The sequence below is a fragment of the Saccostrea echinata genome, unplaced genomic scaffold (assembly GCF_033153115.1).
Source record: "Saccostrea echinata isolate AGI-Se365-2 ecotype Australia unplaced genomic scaffold, CSIRO_AGI_Sech_v1 ptg000002l, whole genome shotgun sequence".
NCBI classification, from domain to species: domain Eukaryota; kingdom Metazoa; phylum Mollusca; class Bivalvia; order Ostreida; family Ostreidae; genus Saccostrea; species Saccostrea echinata.
Genome location: NW_026889751.1, coordinates 7239529 through 7253419, shown reverse-complemented (window position 1 = coordinate 7253419; position 13891 = coordinate 7239529). Strand labels below are relative to the sequence as shown.

Genomic DNA, 13891 nt, shown 5'->3' with positions numbered 1-13891 from the left:
CTTGCACTTAATGAACCCGCGCCCGTGACCTAGATTCTGTTTAGCCGAAATGTAGATGATTATCCAAATGCGTTTTTTAATTCCTTTTTTTTTTTTTTATTTTCACTTTGCACAGCAAGCATGTTTTTATTATTTCGTTTGTTTTACAGAGGTCTAGCGTGATATCTTTGCTACATTCTCTTTTAATTTGTTTACAATTTGAGTCATGTCTGTTAACACGCACAACATTATTAAACTTGTCGCAAGAATATCAAAAATAAATAAATAAATATATATTTAAAAAAAATGCTTAAACATAAAATTGTAGGTCTAATAACAGCTTTAAAATAGCAGGTATTGTGGGGGTGGGGGTGGGGTGGGTGTGTTAAGGGCAGTAAAGAAAACAATTTGGCGTGAATTTCTGATAATTAATAATCTGATGGTATCATCCAGTTGGGCTTAAATCATACAAATAATGACAGCATTCCAGAGCATAAAAACTTTTCAGCAACATTCCAAATAGTTTAGAGCCTTTATGACGTCATAACTGACGTATTATTAGTAACGTCATATATAATGGACCTACATGTATTCACAATAAAAAAAATGTTTTGCCAGATATTTATTTTAGAAAATGTTTATTCTTGAGGTTTTTTTTCCACAATAAGCATTTTAAACGAACAATAAATTGCTTTTTTCGCATATTTTGTGAAATTTATAATTTTTTATTGTTGTATGAATTAAATGTTAACGATTGATTCACAAATTAGTGATTATTTGATGCGTCAAAATTTAAATATAAAATCAAATTTCATATTGGCCACACCCACGAACAACAACGATAATAAGCATAAAGATTTGTATCGGCAATATCTATATCTATGGTAAGTATAAAAGTTGTTCTTGACTGTGGCCACAACTAACTTTGGAAAAATCTGTCGAAAATCTGTCGAAAAATCGGCATATTTTAACGCTTTTATCACACCATCGCATGTTCCAACCGTCGCATGTGCCTAATGGCGCATTATTTAACAAAATAAGTTACGTATGGAAAATAAGTATGTTGTCCTCTAACATTTAATGTATAGGACTCTTGTTGAATCAAAACTTTATTTTTGTGAAAAACACAGGGCCAAATTTGATGGTTCGTGGCTTTAGCTCTTTGTTACAAAACAACAGACTTAATTTTTGAATGAAAAATAACATGCTTAAATTGATTAGTAATAATTTAGCACAATGTGAAGTAATCATGCATACTTATCCATGCCTCACCACAAACAAGGTGGTGCACGGTTACTCAAACAACAGAAATACATCTTTTGCTTAAAAAATTACAAAAACAGCAATGTTTAAACTATCTTTGCCCTGGGTTGCTTTTTTAAAACTTGCTAGTATAATTATTAATAGTCACAGTACTTATCATGCTTATTGTTCTGGACCTGTCTAGGACTAATAAACTTAAGGCGAACAATAATTGGCGTGAATAGATTCATGCCCATCAAGAATTAGGTCTAACAAAGAAGGATTCTATAACTGCAATGTTTAATAGGTAGCCGAAACACCATGGAACATGTACTCCACCTATCAGCAGGTCTCAAGTACATTTGCTAAATTTAGCTACGTAGCTTGAATTACCTACACAGCTTTATTTACCTATTTGAGGTATCTTTTTTTAGCTACTAAATCATTCTTATTGCTTAAATTAGCATTTTATTCAGGATGTACAAAAAATTGCATTTTGGTGCAGTGATAATTTTCAACTTTGAAGTGATCTGAAAATAATTCACAAAAAAATCACTTTGAGGCCAACAATACAAAATGATTTGTTTGATGTACTCCGACCGACCTGTCAAAATAGCCCCTACACAATTATTATTTTCCAGTACTTAAAATGTGAATTTTTAGTCTCCTACCGATGAAACCGGAGGGGACTATAGGTTTCCTCCGAGTCTGTCCATCTGTCTGTCTGTCTAGCTGTCCCTCTGTCCCACTTGGATTTCTGCACTTTTTTTCTAAACGCTTGCAGAAATTGAGCTGATTTTTGGTATGTGAGTGTATCTTGATGAGTTACAGATCAAGTTTGCATTTCATTCCACTTCAATGATTTTTTGGCAGAATTACGACCTTTTCAATTTTTCAGGGTTTTCCGCAATTTTTTTCTAAACGCTTGCAGAAATTGAGCTGATTTTTGGTATGTGAGTGTATCTTGATGAGTTACAGATCAAGTTTGCATTTCATTCCACTTCAATGATTTTTTGGCAGAATTACGACCTTTTCAATTTTTCAGGGTTTTCCGCAATTTTTTTCTAAACGCTTGCAGATATTGAGCTGATTTTTGGTAAGTGACTTTATCTTGATGAGTTATAGATCAAGTTTGCATTTCGTTCTGCTTCCTCGATTTTTGACGGAATTATGGCATTTTCAAGTTTTTTAAGGGGCACCAAATTACACTTGCTGGTAGGGGACTAGTATTGCTAATGCAATACTCTCAGAATGCTTCTTTTTTTAGGGGGGGGGGGTTTCCAGGATAATAGACATTGTTTCATTTTATAGGTTTATAATTTCTCTAAGACGCTTTTTCGTGGAACTTTTTAAAGCAATAAATATTAAATCTGTCTTGTCCAGTTTATCATGAAAACATCAATAAATCTTAAGTCTGTGCTGCTGTGCTTTTTACCTACCTACCTATACCCACCTTGAAAATTGTGGGTCGGAGTACATCAAACAAAAATATTTTTAATGATGGCCTGAAGATGTGTCTCTTTTAGTACAATTATAATCAAAAATCTAAAAGTTTTGGGACCATATACAACAGTTTATTTGTGCCCAAACAGTTACTTCTTGGATGAAATAACAAAGAAGACCAATTCTGGTTAGATTGGTAATTCATTCAGCATAGTTAATTTGAAGTAATCATATTTAGTCCCCTAGCGGTGAAACTGGAGGGGACTATAGGTTTCCTCTGAGTCTGTCCGTCCGTCTGTCTAGCTGTTCTGTCAGTCCGTCTTTCTGTCCCTCTGTCTGTCTCTCAGTCCCATTTGGTTTTCCGCACTTTTTTTCTAAACGCTTGCAGATATTGAGCTGATTTTTGGTATGTGAGTGTATCTTGATGAGTTACAGATTAAGTTTGAATTTTGTTCCACTTCAATGATTTTTTGGCAGAATTACGACCTTTTCAATTTTTCAGGGTTTTCTGCAATTTTTTCCTAAATGCTTGCAGATATTGAGCTGATTTTTGGTATGTAACTTTACCTTGATTAGTTATAGATCAAGTTTGCATTTTATTCTGCTTCAATGATTTTTGACGGAATTATGGCTTTTTCAATTTTTAACGGGAACCAAATTACACACGCCGGTAGGGGACTAGTATTGCTAATGCAATACTCTCAGATTGCTTGTTATTCATGCCTCACCACACACAATTTACTAGTGTACAGTTACACAAAGAATGGAAACACATCTTTTGCTTAAAAGTGTTCAAAAGCAGCAATGTTTAAAATGTTTTTACTCCAAGTTTCTTTTTTTAAAACTTCCTAGTATAAATATAAGTAGTCACATACATGTGATTTTTTGTCTATTTTAAATAAAAAGCAAAGTTGTGAAAATTTGCATTGAAATAACTAAACAAAAGATTTAATTATAATATTCTTTCTTGTATTCTCAATCAATCAAATAAATATAATATTCTTTCACGTATCCTCATTCAATCAAATAACCTGTTAATTAAATTATATACAAGGATTTCTTGATTAACATAATTTAGCAAAGGGGAATAACTCTCATTTGCTTCTAGCTTCAGTAATATTAATTTTTTTTACTCTGTTTGCCTCCTAGATACACAGGAACAGAGAAAGGCACTTAATTAATTATAATTATACATTTACATTTATATTATTGCATTTAGTTTGTTTGCTTAATACTCAGGGGCAAAGGAAAAGATTCTCAAAGCATTTATATACCGTAATTTTTGGGAGATAGGATGATACTTTTTTTCTCAGAACCGCTGGGGTTGTCCTATTAACGAATCGACCTATCTAAGACTCAAGTTTACGAAAAATGCCCCCAAATCAGTAAAATTTACGTCAATTTTAAATCAAATCAGTGCCATTTTCATATTTTTTAAAAATATTTTACCGAGAAAAAAATATTAAAGAATTAAATATTTATTCCATTGATTTCTTACAAAATAAGTTCCATTAAATATCCGTCGATGTACAAAAAAACTTATTATATCATCTAGTGAACTAGTGCTAATTGTAACGGGAACCGTCACAGATGTTCCCCAAACGGCTCCCCAATCCCTTATGATGCCCCATTCCCTACAAGTTTCAATAAATTAGACAATACTTTTGTTATATAGATGGACACTTTATTTTTAAGGGTATTTCATTGGAAAACTACTCCGATATAGCCATATGGGTATTAAGCCAATCAAATTTCAGCGCAAGTGCTTGCACATGTTTTCTACATTTTTCACAATAATTTTCTTATAGTGTGTCACAATAAATACATTTGTGTTAAATATTAAAGAATTTCATTGAAAAATAAGAGAGATGTAACCCTTTAAGTATTAGCCAATCAGAATTCAGCATATGCGCATGCATGGCCTTGCATTCAATTTTGATAGTATCATAATGTAGGAGCTCTATGTGCCTATCCATGTCGTAAATTTCATCCTGTTTTGTTGAAAACCAAGGGAGTTATGGACATTCAAAGTTTCAACCAATCAGATTGCAGCACACCTGCATGCGCGTGTTTTCAAGAAATTTCCTATATAACATGTTGTAGCACTTTATAATATATACTTATATTCTAAATTTCAAAGTATTTTGTCAAAAAACAAGGAAATTATTGAGATTTTTGTTTCAGCCAATCAGAGAAGAGCACACGTGCATGCACGTGAGTTCACGCTAATTTGACCGTGTTATCTTGTCTAGACTACTAATATATCTTTATATTTTGAGTTTCAAAGCAATTTATCAAGAAATATAAAAGTTACGGCTTCATCAAGTATATCGGTCATTTCACTCATTGCACGCGCGCGCACGTGCATGTATGTGCGCGCAAAATGACCTTCGTTCCGAACACCTACACAACATGCCTATTAACCCTAAAAAGGTTTCATGTCAATCGGATGAGTGGTTCTATGAGAACACTCCCAGACAAAAAAGTACCTGAGAAGAAAGTAGAAAAAAAGAATAATAATAATAATAATAATAAGAAACAGAGTAAAAACAATATGTTCCCAAACTTCGTTTGGGGAACATAATAATGTCTCAAAGTATATTTACAACATGCTGTGTCCATCTTGTGAAGCTGGAAGTTGCAATCGTTTACTAAAAATAAAACCGCAACCGTATCAAAGTTTAAAATAAGGAAGAGTTTTCACAATCCCAATTGTAATCTTTTTTTTTTACTATTTATTTGTAACGATTAATTGAAATAGTATACCTAAATATTTTTTCATTGTTTTGTGATATTTCTTTAAATGTAAAATGCGTGAAATAAATTGTTGCCAGTAAATTCCTAAAATTATTTACCAAATATACTGCTAGTCATAACTATTTTGTTTTATATTCCAAAGGGTACACTGAATTATACAAAGATTGGCTTCTAATAGAATTTTAACTGTCTGACAGATAAAGGGTACACAATCATTGTGTATTGAATGGTGTTAACACCTGTGTTGGTTTAAACATCTGTGGGACATGATTAACAGATCCACGCGCCATTACAGGGGGATTAGTGCTATACATCATTGAACAAACAAAACTGTGAAATTCATGATGACTGTTAAATTGTGAATGTACTCTCAATTAAATTAATTTTTTTACAACAATATCTCAAGCAAAATTATAGCATGTTAATATGATTAATTTCAATTGCTCACTGTTACATGTAATGGTCATTTGCTTGTCTTAGCAAATCCCTGGACAAGAAATATAAAAATGGCGGTCATCGAAGTTAATATTGTACCTCAGTAAATAACACGGAATAAAAGAATGTGTCCACGATGTTCTGAAATGGAAATGATTGTTGTTTGATTTCGGGTATTTCCCTAATTATAGCTGTTGTATACTACCGTACTTATGTGTTTAGCGACAGTCAAACTATGACGGCATTGAACAGGCAAGTTGGAGAAAATATGTTACATCACAATTCAAGGAAGTTTTAACTATGTTTGTATAAAACACTATTAAAATGCTGTACTTATAAAAATACCAGTTTATTTTCTCAATATGTTAATATCAGGGGTTAAGTTAAAGAGGTTTACATGTTCTGATATGTAGTATCTACATAAAAATCTCTAGAAAATTGATAAACAAAGCCTCGTCCTATCTTCCGAATTCATCCTACCTAAGGATTTTTTAAAAATTGCTATTGAAAATGAGCCTTTCGACCTATAAACCCCATCGACATCGACATATACCCCAAAAATAACGGTAATCAATAGAGCCCTGCCAAAACACCAGAACCCCTGACCCAGGGATCATTAAATTCACATTTTTTGAAGAGGCACCCTTCCTCATCATGACTGTAAATAGGGTTGGATACCATTAAGGATGAAACGGTACCATACCATAACAGTATTTTTGAAACGATACGGTATTTTTAACAATATGGTACTATACCTTGATGAATGAGAATAAGGGTTCATTTCATAACAAATATGCTTTCACCAATCATCAATCTTTCAATGTTATAACCTAAAATGAGCTTATAAACTATGTTTATTTTTCAACCTTTTAATAAATGACCAACAAAACAAAATAATTGAATCTCAAACAAATTAACTTGAATAGATACATAATCACAAATATACACAACTTCCGTGGTTGCTAGAACCCATTTTGTTTGGTCGCACTAAACAACGAAACATTAGAAGATGGATAGAAATGCACATCACATTTTTGTGACATTTTGCCTTTTTAATTTACATTTATTATCAGTTTTTATTAATTAAGTTAAAAAAATAATACGATTAATTTTAAGGTATTTAATTTTTTTTAATAAAAGAGATATACGTACTGATTTACCTCGAATATCGGCAGTCGAAAGCAAGCGTCGTATAGTCATACTTAACATCCACTTCGTTAATTAGCCTACCCTTTCAGTGTGCGGAGAATTCTATTTTAGCGAGTTTTAAATCATTTTTAATGGATTAAAATCTTTCTAAGATTAAGAAATAGTACTGTTATTAGTACCGGTATTATATGAAACGGTATTTTACCAGAATTTTTGAAGTAACTATTTGGTACGGTATTGGTACCGAGTACCGGTATCCAACCCTAACTGTAAACTTAGTTTATCGGCTTAATACCTAGAAGCAGAGGAGAATATTTTCAAAGAATTAATGCATTTTCACTTTATAATTATTAGAGCCCCACCCTAACATCAGAATCCATGACCCAGGGGCCATGAAATTCATAATTTTGGAAGAGGCACCCTACCTCATCATAACTATGTACTTAGTTCATTGGCTTTATACCCTGGAGCAGAGGAGAAGATTTTCAAAGAATTAATGCATTTTCACTATATAATCATAATACACCAGATCCCGACCCAAGGGCCATGAAATCCACAAATATGGAAGAAACAACCTTGCTCATCATAACCATGTACTAAGTTAATTGGCTTAAAACCCAGAAGCAGAGGGGAAGATTTTGAAGAATTAATGTATTTTCACTATAATATATAATCACTAGGACCACACCTTAACACCAGAACCCCCGACTCAGAGGCCATGAAATTCACAATTTTGGAAGAGGCACTCTTCCTCATCATAAATATGCATTTAGTTTGTTTTCTTAATACCTAGGAGCAGAGGAGAACATTTTTAAAGAAATACCATATAATCCCTATTAACCACCCCTGCCCCTATAAGCCCTCCCCCAGGTCTTTTTCAATTGTCGGGAAATAAGGGCCCCCTGTACAGTGATTAAAATCATCTAGAATCGTATCGAAAGTCTGCCATAATTTGAAGAAAGTGAAAATGAAACTTGGTTATTGGGTAACTCGTACGTAAAGTATTCCTGAAAGCGAAAGATTTTTAGAATGACCTAATCATTATGTATTTCTGAAAGTGAAAGTTACCTACAAAATTTGTTCTCCTTGTGTATTCTCTAATTTCTTGGTGGAAAAATGAATCATATAGCATAATTTCAATGGATTAACTAAGGAAACTTAGACAATCTTTTAGTGGTTCTCTGAATTTGTTTTTTTTTTTTCAAAAGATTTTTTGAAGTTAAAATATGACATCGAAAATTATACCTAGAATACCAAAATAACTGCCCCCTTTTCGCAATTTTCTAAGCACCCTGGGTGGTTACACTGTAATAGGGATAATATGGTAAAGCATTTTCACTATATATTCAACAGAGCCTCGCACTTACGCCAGAACCCCTGACCATGGGGCCATGAATTTCACAATTTTGGTAGAGGACTCAATGCTTATTACAATTATGACAACAGTTCACCTGCTTGATGTCCAGGAGTAAAGACCAAGATTTTTAAAGATGGCATTAATTTCGATGGTTTTAGTCCCACCTCTCAGGTTCCAGGGGAACAAGGATCATGAAATTCAAAACTTTTGCTCCCCTTCACTCATATAATTATATATATATATATACTGTATGCCAAAATTGGTTGTAATTGGTTCAGCAGTTCCAGTGAAGAAGCTGAAAAATGTTTAAATGTTAATGGACAAAGCACATCACAAAATGCATGACGACGGATGAAAACAGCAATAGGTCACCCGAGTCAGTGAGTGACTCAGGTGACCTAACGAATCTAATTCAAGTAGCTAAATAAAGCTATAGTAGGTAATTCAAGCTATGTATCTAAATTTATTGATTGTACTGGACCTGATTTAGTACTTTTACAGGTCCAGCACAATACCCTGATAAAGGTATATAGCTTGATAAAGCTATATAGCTTTATCAAGGTATTTTATGTAATGAAAATACCAAAAAAAAAAAAAAAATATCTTAAAAATTAAATTTAAAAGTCGAATTATGAGTTGTGGTCAGTGTGTTCACTCATGCATGAAAAGTACTCAGGTATCAAAAAGACAGCATAAAAGAACATCTCCTAACCAGTCAGGGGTGACACTGAAATCCGTCATTTTTAAAATGACGATTTTTAGTCATAAAATAAAATTTTTATAATGACTTAAACTCGTCATTTTTAAGAAAATGGCGAAAAACAGTCATAAAAATTTAGAGTGTTTCTAGAATACTGAGTTACCTCTCTTTGAAAAATGTTAGATCCACCAACCGAAAAAAGGACAAAAAACATCATAAACACACTTCATTTCTCTAATACAGTTGACTACAATACTGGTTATGTTGACAGTACAAATTTCCCAAGCAAAAGTAAGAGTGGAAGAGTTATTTGTCAATTTATTTGCATTAAATAGGATAGAAGACGAAAATGACAATATTCCGTCTTTTTTCAAAATGGAGGGTCTGGGCGCACTGAAATATCTTGCTTGTTTTACGGGGTACACTACTTTTATATGGCTTTAACTTTTTGTCGGGACTTTTCTCTACAAGTACGTATTCTTTCAGACGGAGTACTATATGTTTTTATAGGGCTAAAAGCCAGTTAAAAATGGCGAATTAGTTCTACCAAAATTCGACATTTTACCGCTAAATAATAACTTTCACCTTACATGTTGATGTTCTAACGCACGTGGTCGGCAGTAATTAGTGACCCGGATGAAATGAAACTTGCGTAAACACTCTTCTTTCAGCGGTGAATTCAAATTTCACTTTTCTGTAATCAGGATAGAAGAATTCAGTTGAAAAAGAAAATATGATGATAGTCATATTGACAAAAATGACGAAAATACATAGTTGGTAAATATGACGATTATCCATCATTTTTCAGAAATGATGGATTTCAGTCTCACCCCTGACTGCTAACATGACATGTTTTTTTACTGATTTCTTTGCATTTGAGTACTTTACATGCATGAGTGAATTTACTGACAGAAACTCAGAACTTGACTTGATCAAGGTATTTGTAATACCTTGATAAAGCTATATAGCTTTATCAGGGTATTGTGCTGGACCTGTTTTATTTATAACTTACAGCAAATTAAAAATAATACTTACTTTGAATTGTGTCCATTATGTTCTTTCCGAAATATAATAATGTACAGATGTCTCTTGTAAATTTGCTAGGTGTACACGTTTCGTTGCATTCGACAGTGTTCTTGAAACTGGATGCTAGTAACCCACTACAGTATTTATTAATTACTGTAGCATTTGTTTTGTTCATGGTATTCAAAATTTCGTCTATCTGAAAAACCTTATTATGGCAAGTAATATTATTCAGACTTTGAACAAATTTATCACAAAGTGGGATGGTTTTCTCTGTGCTATTTAGATTGTCTACACATTTTTTTAAACTTGGACCCTTTTCGTCAAAATATAAATCACTAGGCGGAAAATGGCACCAGTTCAATCTCCATTGCTTCGAAGGATCAATGGGAACCTTTGCTGGCGCTGGAATCACGAAAGATACCAATGTAACTTGTAAACAAATCAATAATAACTTGTTCATCATGATCATGGCAGTCATCGTGGAACTTTTCATGTATTTCTAACACTTCATTAAATACAGGAAATCCTCTTCACATGAAGCATTTACAAGACCATGGAAAATTTGAAGAACCAGATAACTAGTCTGGTTCTTGCCCCGCCATGGGTAGGGCTAATTACCAAAAATGTCCATAGAAATTACCGAAGCTATCTAACTGCCCCTTTAAATATATTCATGCATAAATTTTTATTGTAACAAATGTTAAAATTCATTTTAAAATGCTTTTATTTAACACCAGTACATAAATGATTTTATTTCGCTCATTACCGTTTGGTCAAAGAACGGCAACTCTTGCAATATTCTTATTCCTTTTTTCGCTTTTTCCTTTTGTCCCCTTTTTTTGGGGTGGGGGGGGGGGTCCTGAATTTAGTTACTTTTAACGAGGCCGGGTCTAATTATTTCTACCTTGGATATTTTGATAATTTTTGTTGAATTAATTTTTACCATTATATTAATTGTTTTCAGATTCCCGATTTCCTAGGGGGTCATCTCAAAAGTTGTCAAATTTTACTATTGGACCTTATGGGAATTTATAGGAAAAGCGCAAGATTATCATATTTTTTCCATATTTTTTGTATTTCTGCCCATGAGATTTCTTTTTCAGCCAAGTACATGAAAGTTATTGTAAAAAGTCACCAAATTGTGAAATTTCAAAAAACTTGACCGTCTAGGTTGGTCAGGCTAAGAATTATTACAAAGTTTATTTTTTCAATGCCCAATACCTTTAAAATTGCAATATTGCGGTAAATATATCTATCGGTGCAGCGGCTCAGATGAATTATTTTGGCAAAAAATAGCAATGTTTAGATTGCTAGTATGTTTCTTTTTATGTTCTGTCAACAGTTTTAGTAAAATATCCATGGACGTCTTGAATACACAAGTGAGTCATGTGTCATTCTTCAGCAGGCGCGGATCCAGGAATTTTTTCCGGGGGGTGGGTGGGGGTTTTACACCCAAATAAAAAAAATTCCAACCCAGAAATTTCTTGATAAGCAAATTAAAAAAACACCTAAATTCCCTTCCCAAACGTATTAATCCCAGAAAATTTCTTAACAAGCAAAAAAAAAAAAAAAAAAAAAAATTAAAAATAAAAAAATAACATAAAAGAAAAACAACCCACTGGCACGAAAATCCATTTCCCATACGTGAAAAATACCTATTTCGTGATGGTGATGGTGGGGACCACGTTTTCGGGGGGGGGGGGGGGTCCAAAGTCATTTTTTATTTGCTTCAGTATATACTTTTAATAACTCCGCGAATTCCGGGGGGGGGGGGGGGGCGCCCCCTCTAGATCTGCGCATGTTCAGCGTTATGCATTCCTTACAAAATTGGAAAACAGTGACGTCGTTACCAATCAGCGTTTATTCCTAATTATTGTCGCAAAAGCACATTTTCATGCAGACCCATAGGTCTTACAGATAATGTTAATTTTGTATTAATATCACAATATTTGGGAAAGTTGTAATGTTGCACATATGACTGCATGAAATTAAAAAGCTGCGCAGAGTCATGCGCACTCGAATTAGACTCGGCCTCGTTAAAACGAAAAAAAATCAGATATATCCCAAATAAAATTGTAATAAATGCGTTGAAAGGAAACAATATGGATAAACCACCCTTAATAATTAAGATGAAAGTGTGCATCTTTATAAAGTGACCAAATAAGTAATATTTAGAGAACGAGTTTCCTACTGTATCGGAGATACAGGGCGGGGCTTAAGGCGAGAGCGATAGCTCGAGCCGGGCCCCGCCCTGTATCTCCAATACAGTAGGAAACGAGTATTCTAAACGACTTGTGACATAACCTTTCTTATGACCTCGCTAATTTACATGTGTATTTGGGTATATATCTCTCAACCAATCAGATGATTTTGCAGAAAGTTGATTTAGTACCCCATTTTTAGCCATCGCAACTGAAATGCCAAGTGAAGTGGACGTGCAGGTATCTATCAATTTAAATAATTATAATTATGAGATGCATTATATAATGTGTTTTCCCAAAATTTAATTTATATTTGATTGCGTAGGTTTTTTTCCTTTCTATTTAGCTCTTGCTGACTTTTTTTTTTAAATCTAAGCAAAACATTTTGATACATAAGAATCATATATATGGGAAAGTATTTGAAGCAAAAATGTTTCGGGGAGGTTGTATTCTGAGAGAAATGTCAGACAATGTCATCGACCGGTAGTCATATATGTGTATACAAAATTCTTGGCTCCAAATTGAAATAAACAGATGTAAGAAAGGGGGCATATTACCTTCATGTTTGAAACAAAATGTAGAGGAACCAAAGGCAAATCAAGCACTCACTCGCGCGCGTCGGTATCCCCCCCCCCCCCCTTCGAGTTTTTTTTTTCTTTTTGGCTTACGTAAATTATGTTCGCTAAACTTGTATACACTTTTAATTTATCAACACGAAACGATCACGCACATATAGTGTCAGGCCTGATTACAGTGTATGAATCCCCCCCCCCCCCACGAAACCCCAGATTTTCCAGTTTGGACATTTTTTTTCGAAGAAAACCATTTGTGTACCCCTTGACACACAAGTAGACTACACTAAGATACATAATTTAGTGCATCGGTTTTTGATTTCAATGAACGGTGTTGCCATGGTTACTAAAAATAGAAATTTCTGTGAAATTCCTTCAAAACGCTACTCCTCCTACAGTTTTGATCTGATTTCAATATAACTTGGCACACAAGTAGACTATACTAAGGTACATAATTTAGTGCATTGGTTTTTGATTTCGATGAACGGTGTTGCCATGGTTACTAAAAATAGAAATTTCTGTGAAATTCCTTTAAAACGCTACTCCTCCTACAATTTTGGTCTGATTTCAATCTAATTTAGCACACAATTAGAATACCTACGATACATAATATGTATTTCGGTTTTTGATTTCAGTGAATGGTGTTGTCATGGTTACTAAAAATAGAAATTTCTGTGAAATACTTTCAAAATGCTACTCCTCCTACAGTTTTCGTTTGATTTCAATATAACTTGGCACAGAAGCAGACTACATTAAGATACATAATTCTATTTATTGTTGCATGTTGCAAAGTTTCAAATCCAAGTGCTACTTTGTTATACATACAGACCAGTAGAGCTACAGTCTCATCAGAGACTTCTGGTTTATCTTTTGGCCTGGATTTTGACTTGCATTTGAGAAACCTTTAACCTTCGCCATAAGCTGCCATACGGGGGCATCAGTGTTTCACAAACACATCTTGTTCTCCATTAAATTAGATTTTTTAGGTTCTGAAATCCGTAATTTTCTGAAACCTAATATCTTCAAGAAC

At 33.6% G+C, this 13891-nt stretch overlaps 1 protein-coding gene across 1 annotated transcript in view; it reads right to left on the bottom strand.

Moving 5' to 3' along the window:
* The window catches only part of LOC133203914 (trans-Golgi network integral membrane protein 2-like), a 72417-nt gene extending 61851 nt beyond the window's left edge, over nucleotides 1–10566 (bottom strand). The window contains exon 1 of the mRNA XM_061339712.1: nucleotides 10098–10566. Within this exon, the coding sequence (XP_061195696.1) occupies nucleotides 10098–10566 (469 nt within the window). The remainder of the gene's footprint in view (nucleotides 1–10097) is intronic.
* Between the last annotated feature and the right edge of the window lie 3325 nt (nucleotides 10567–13891).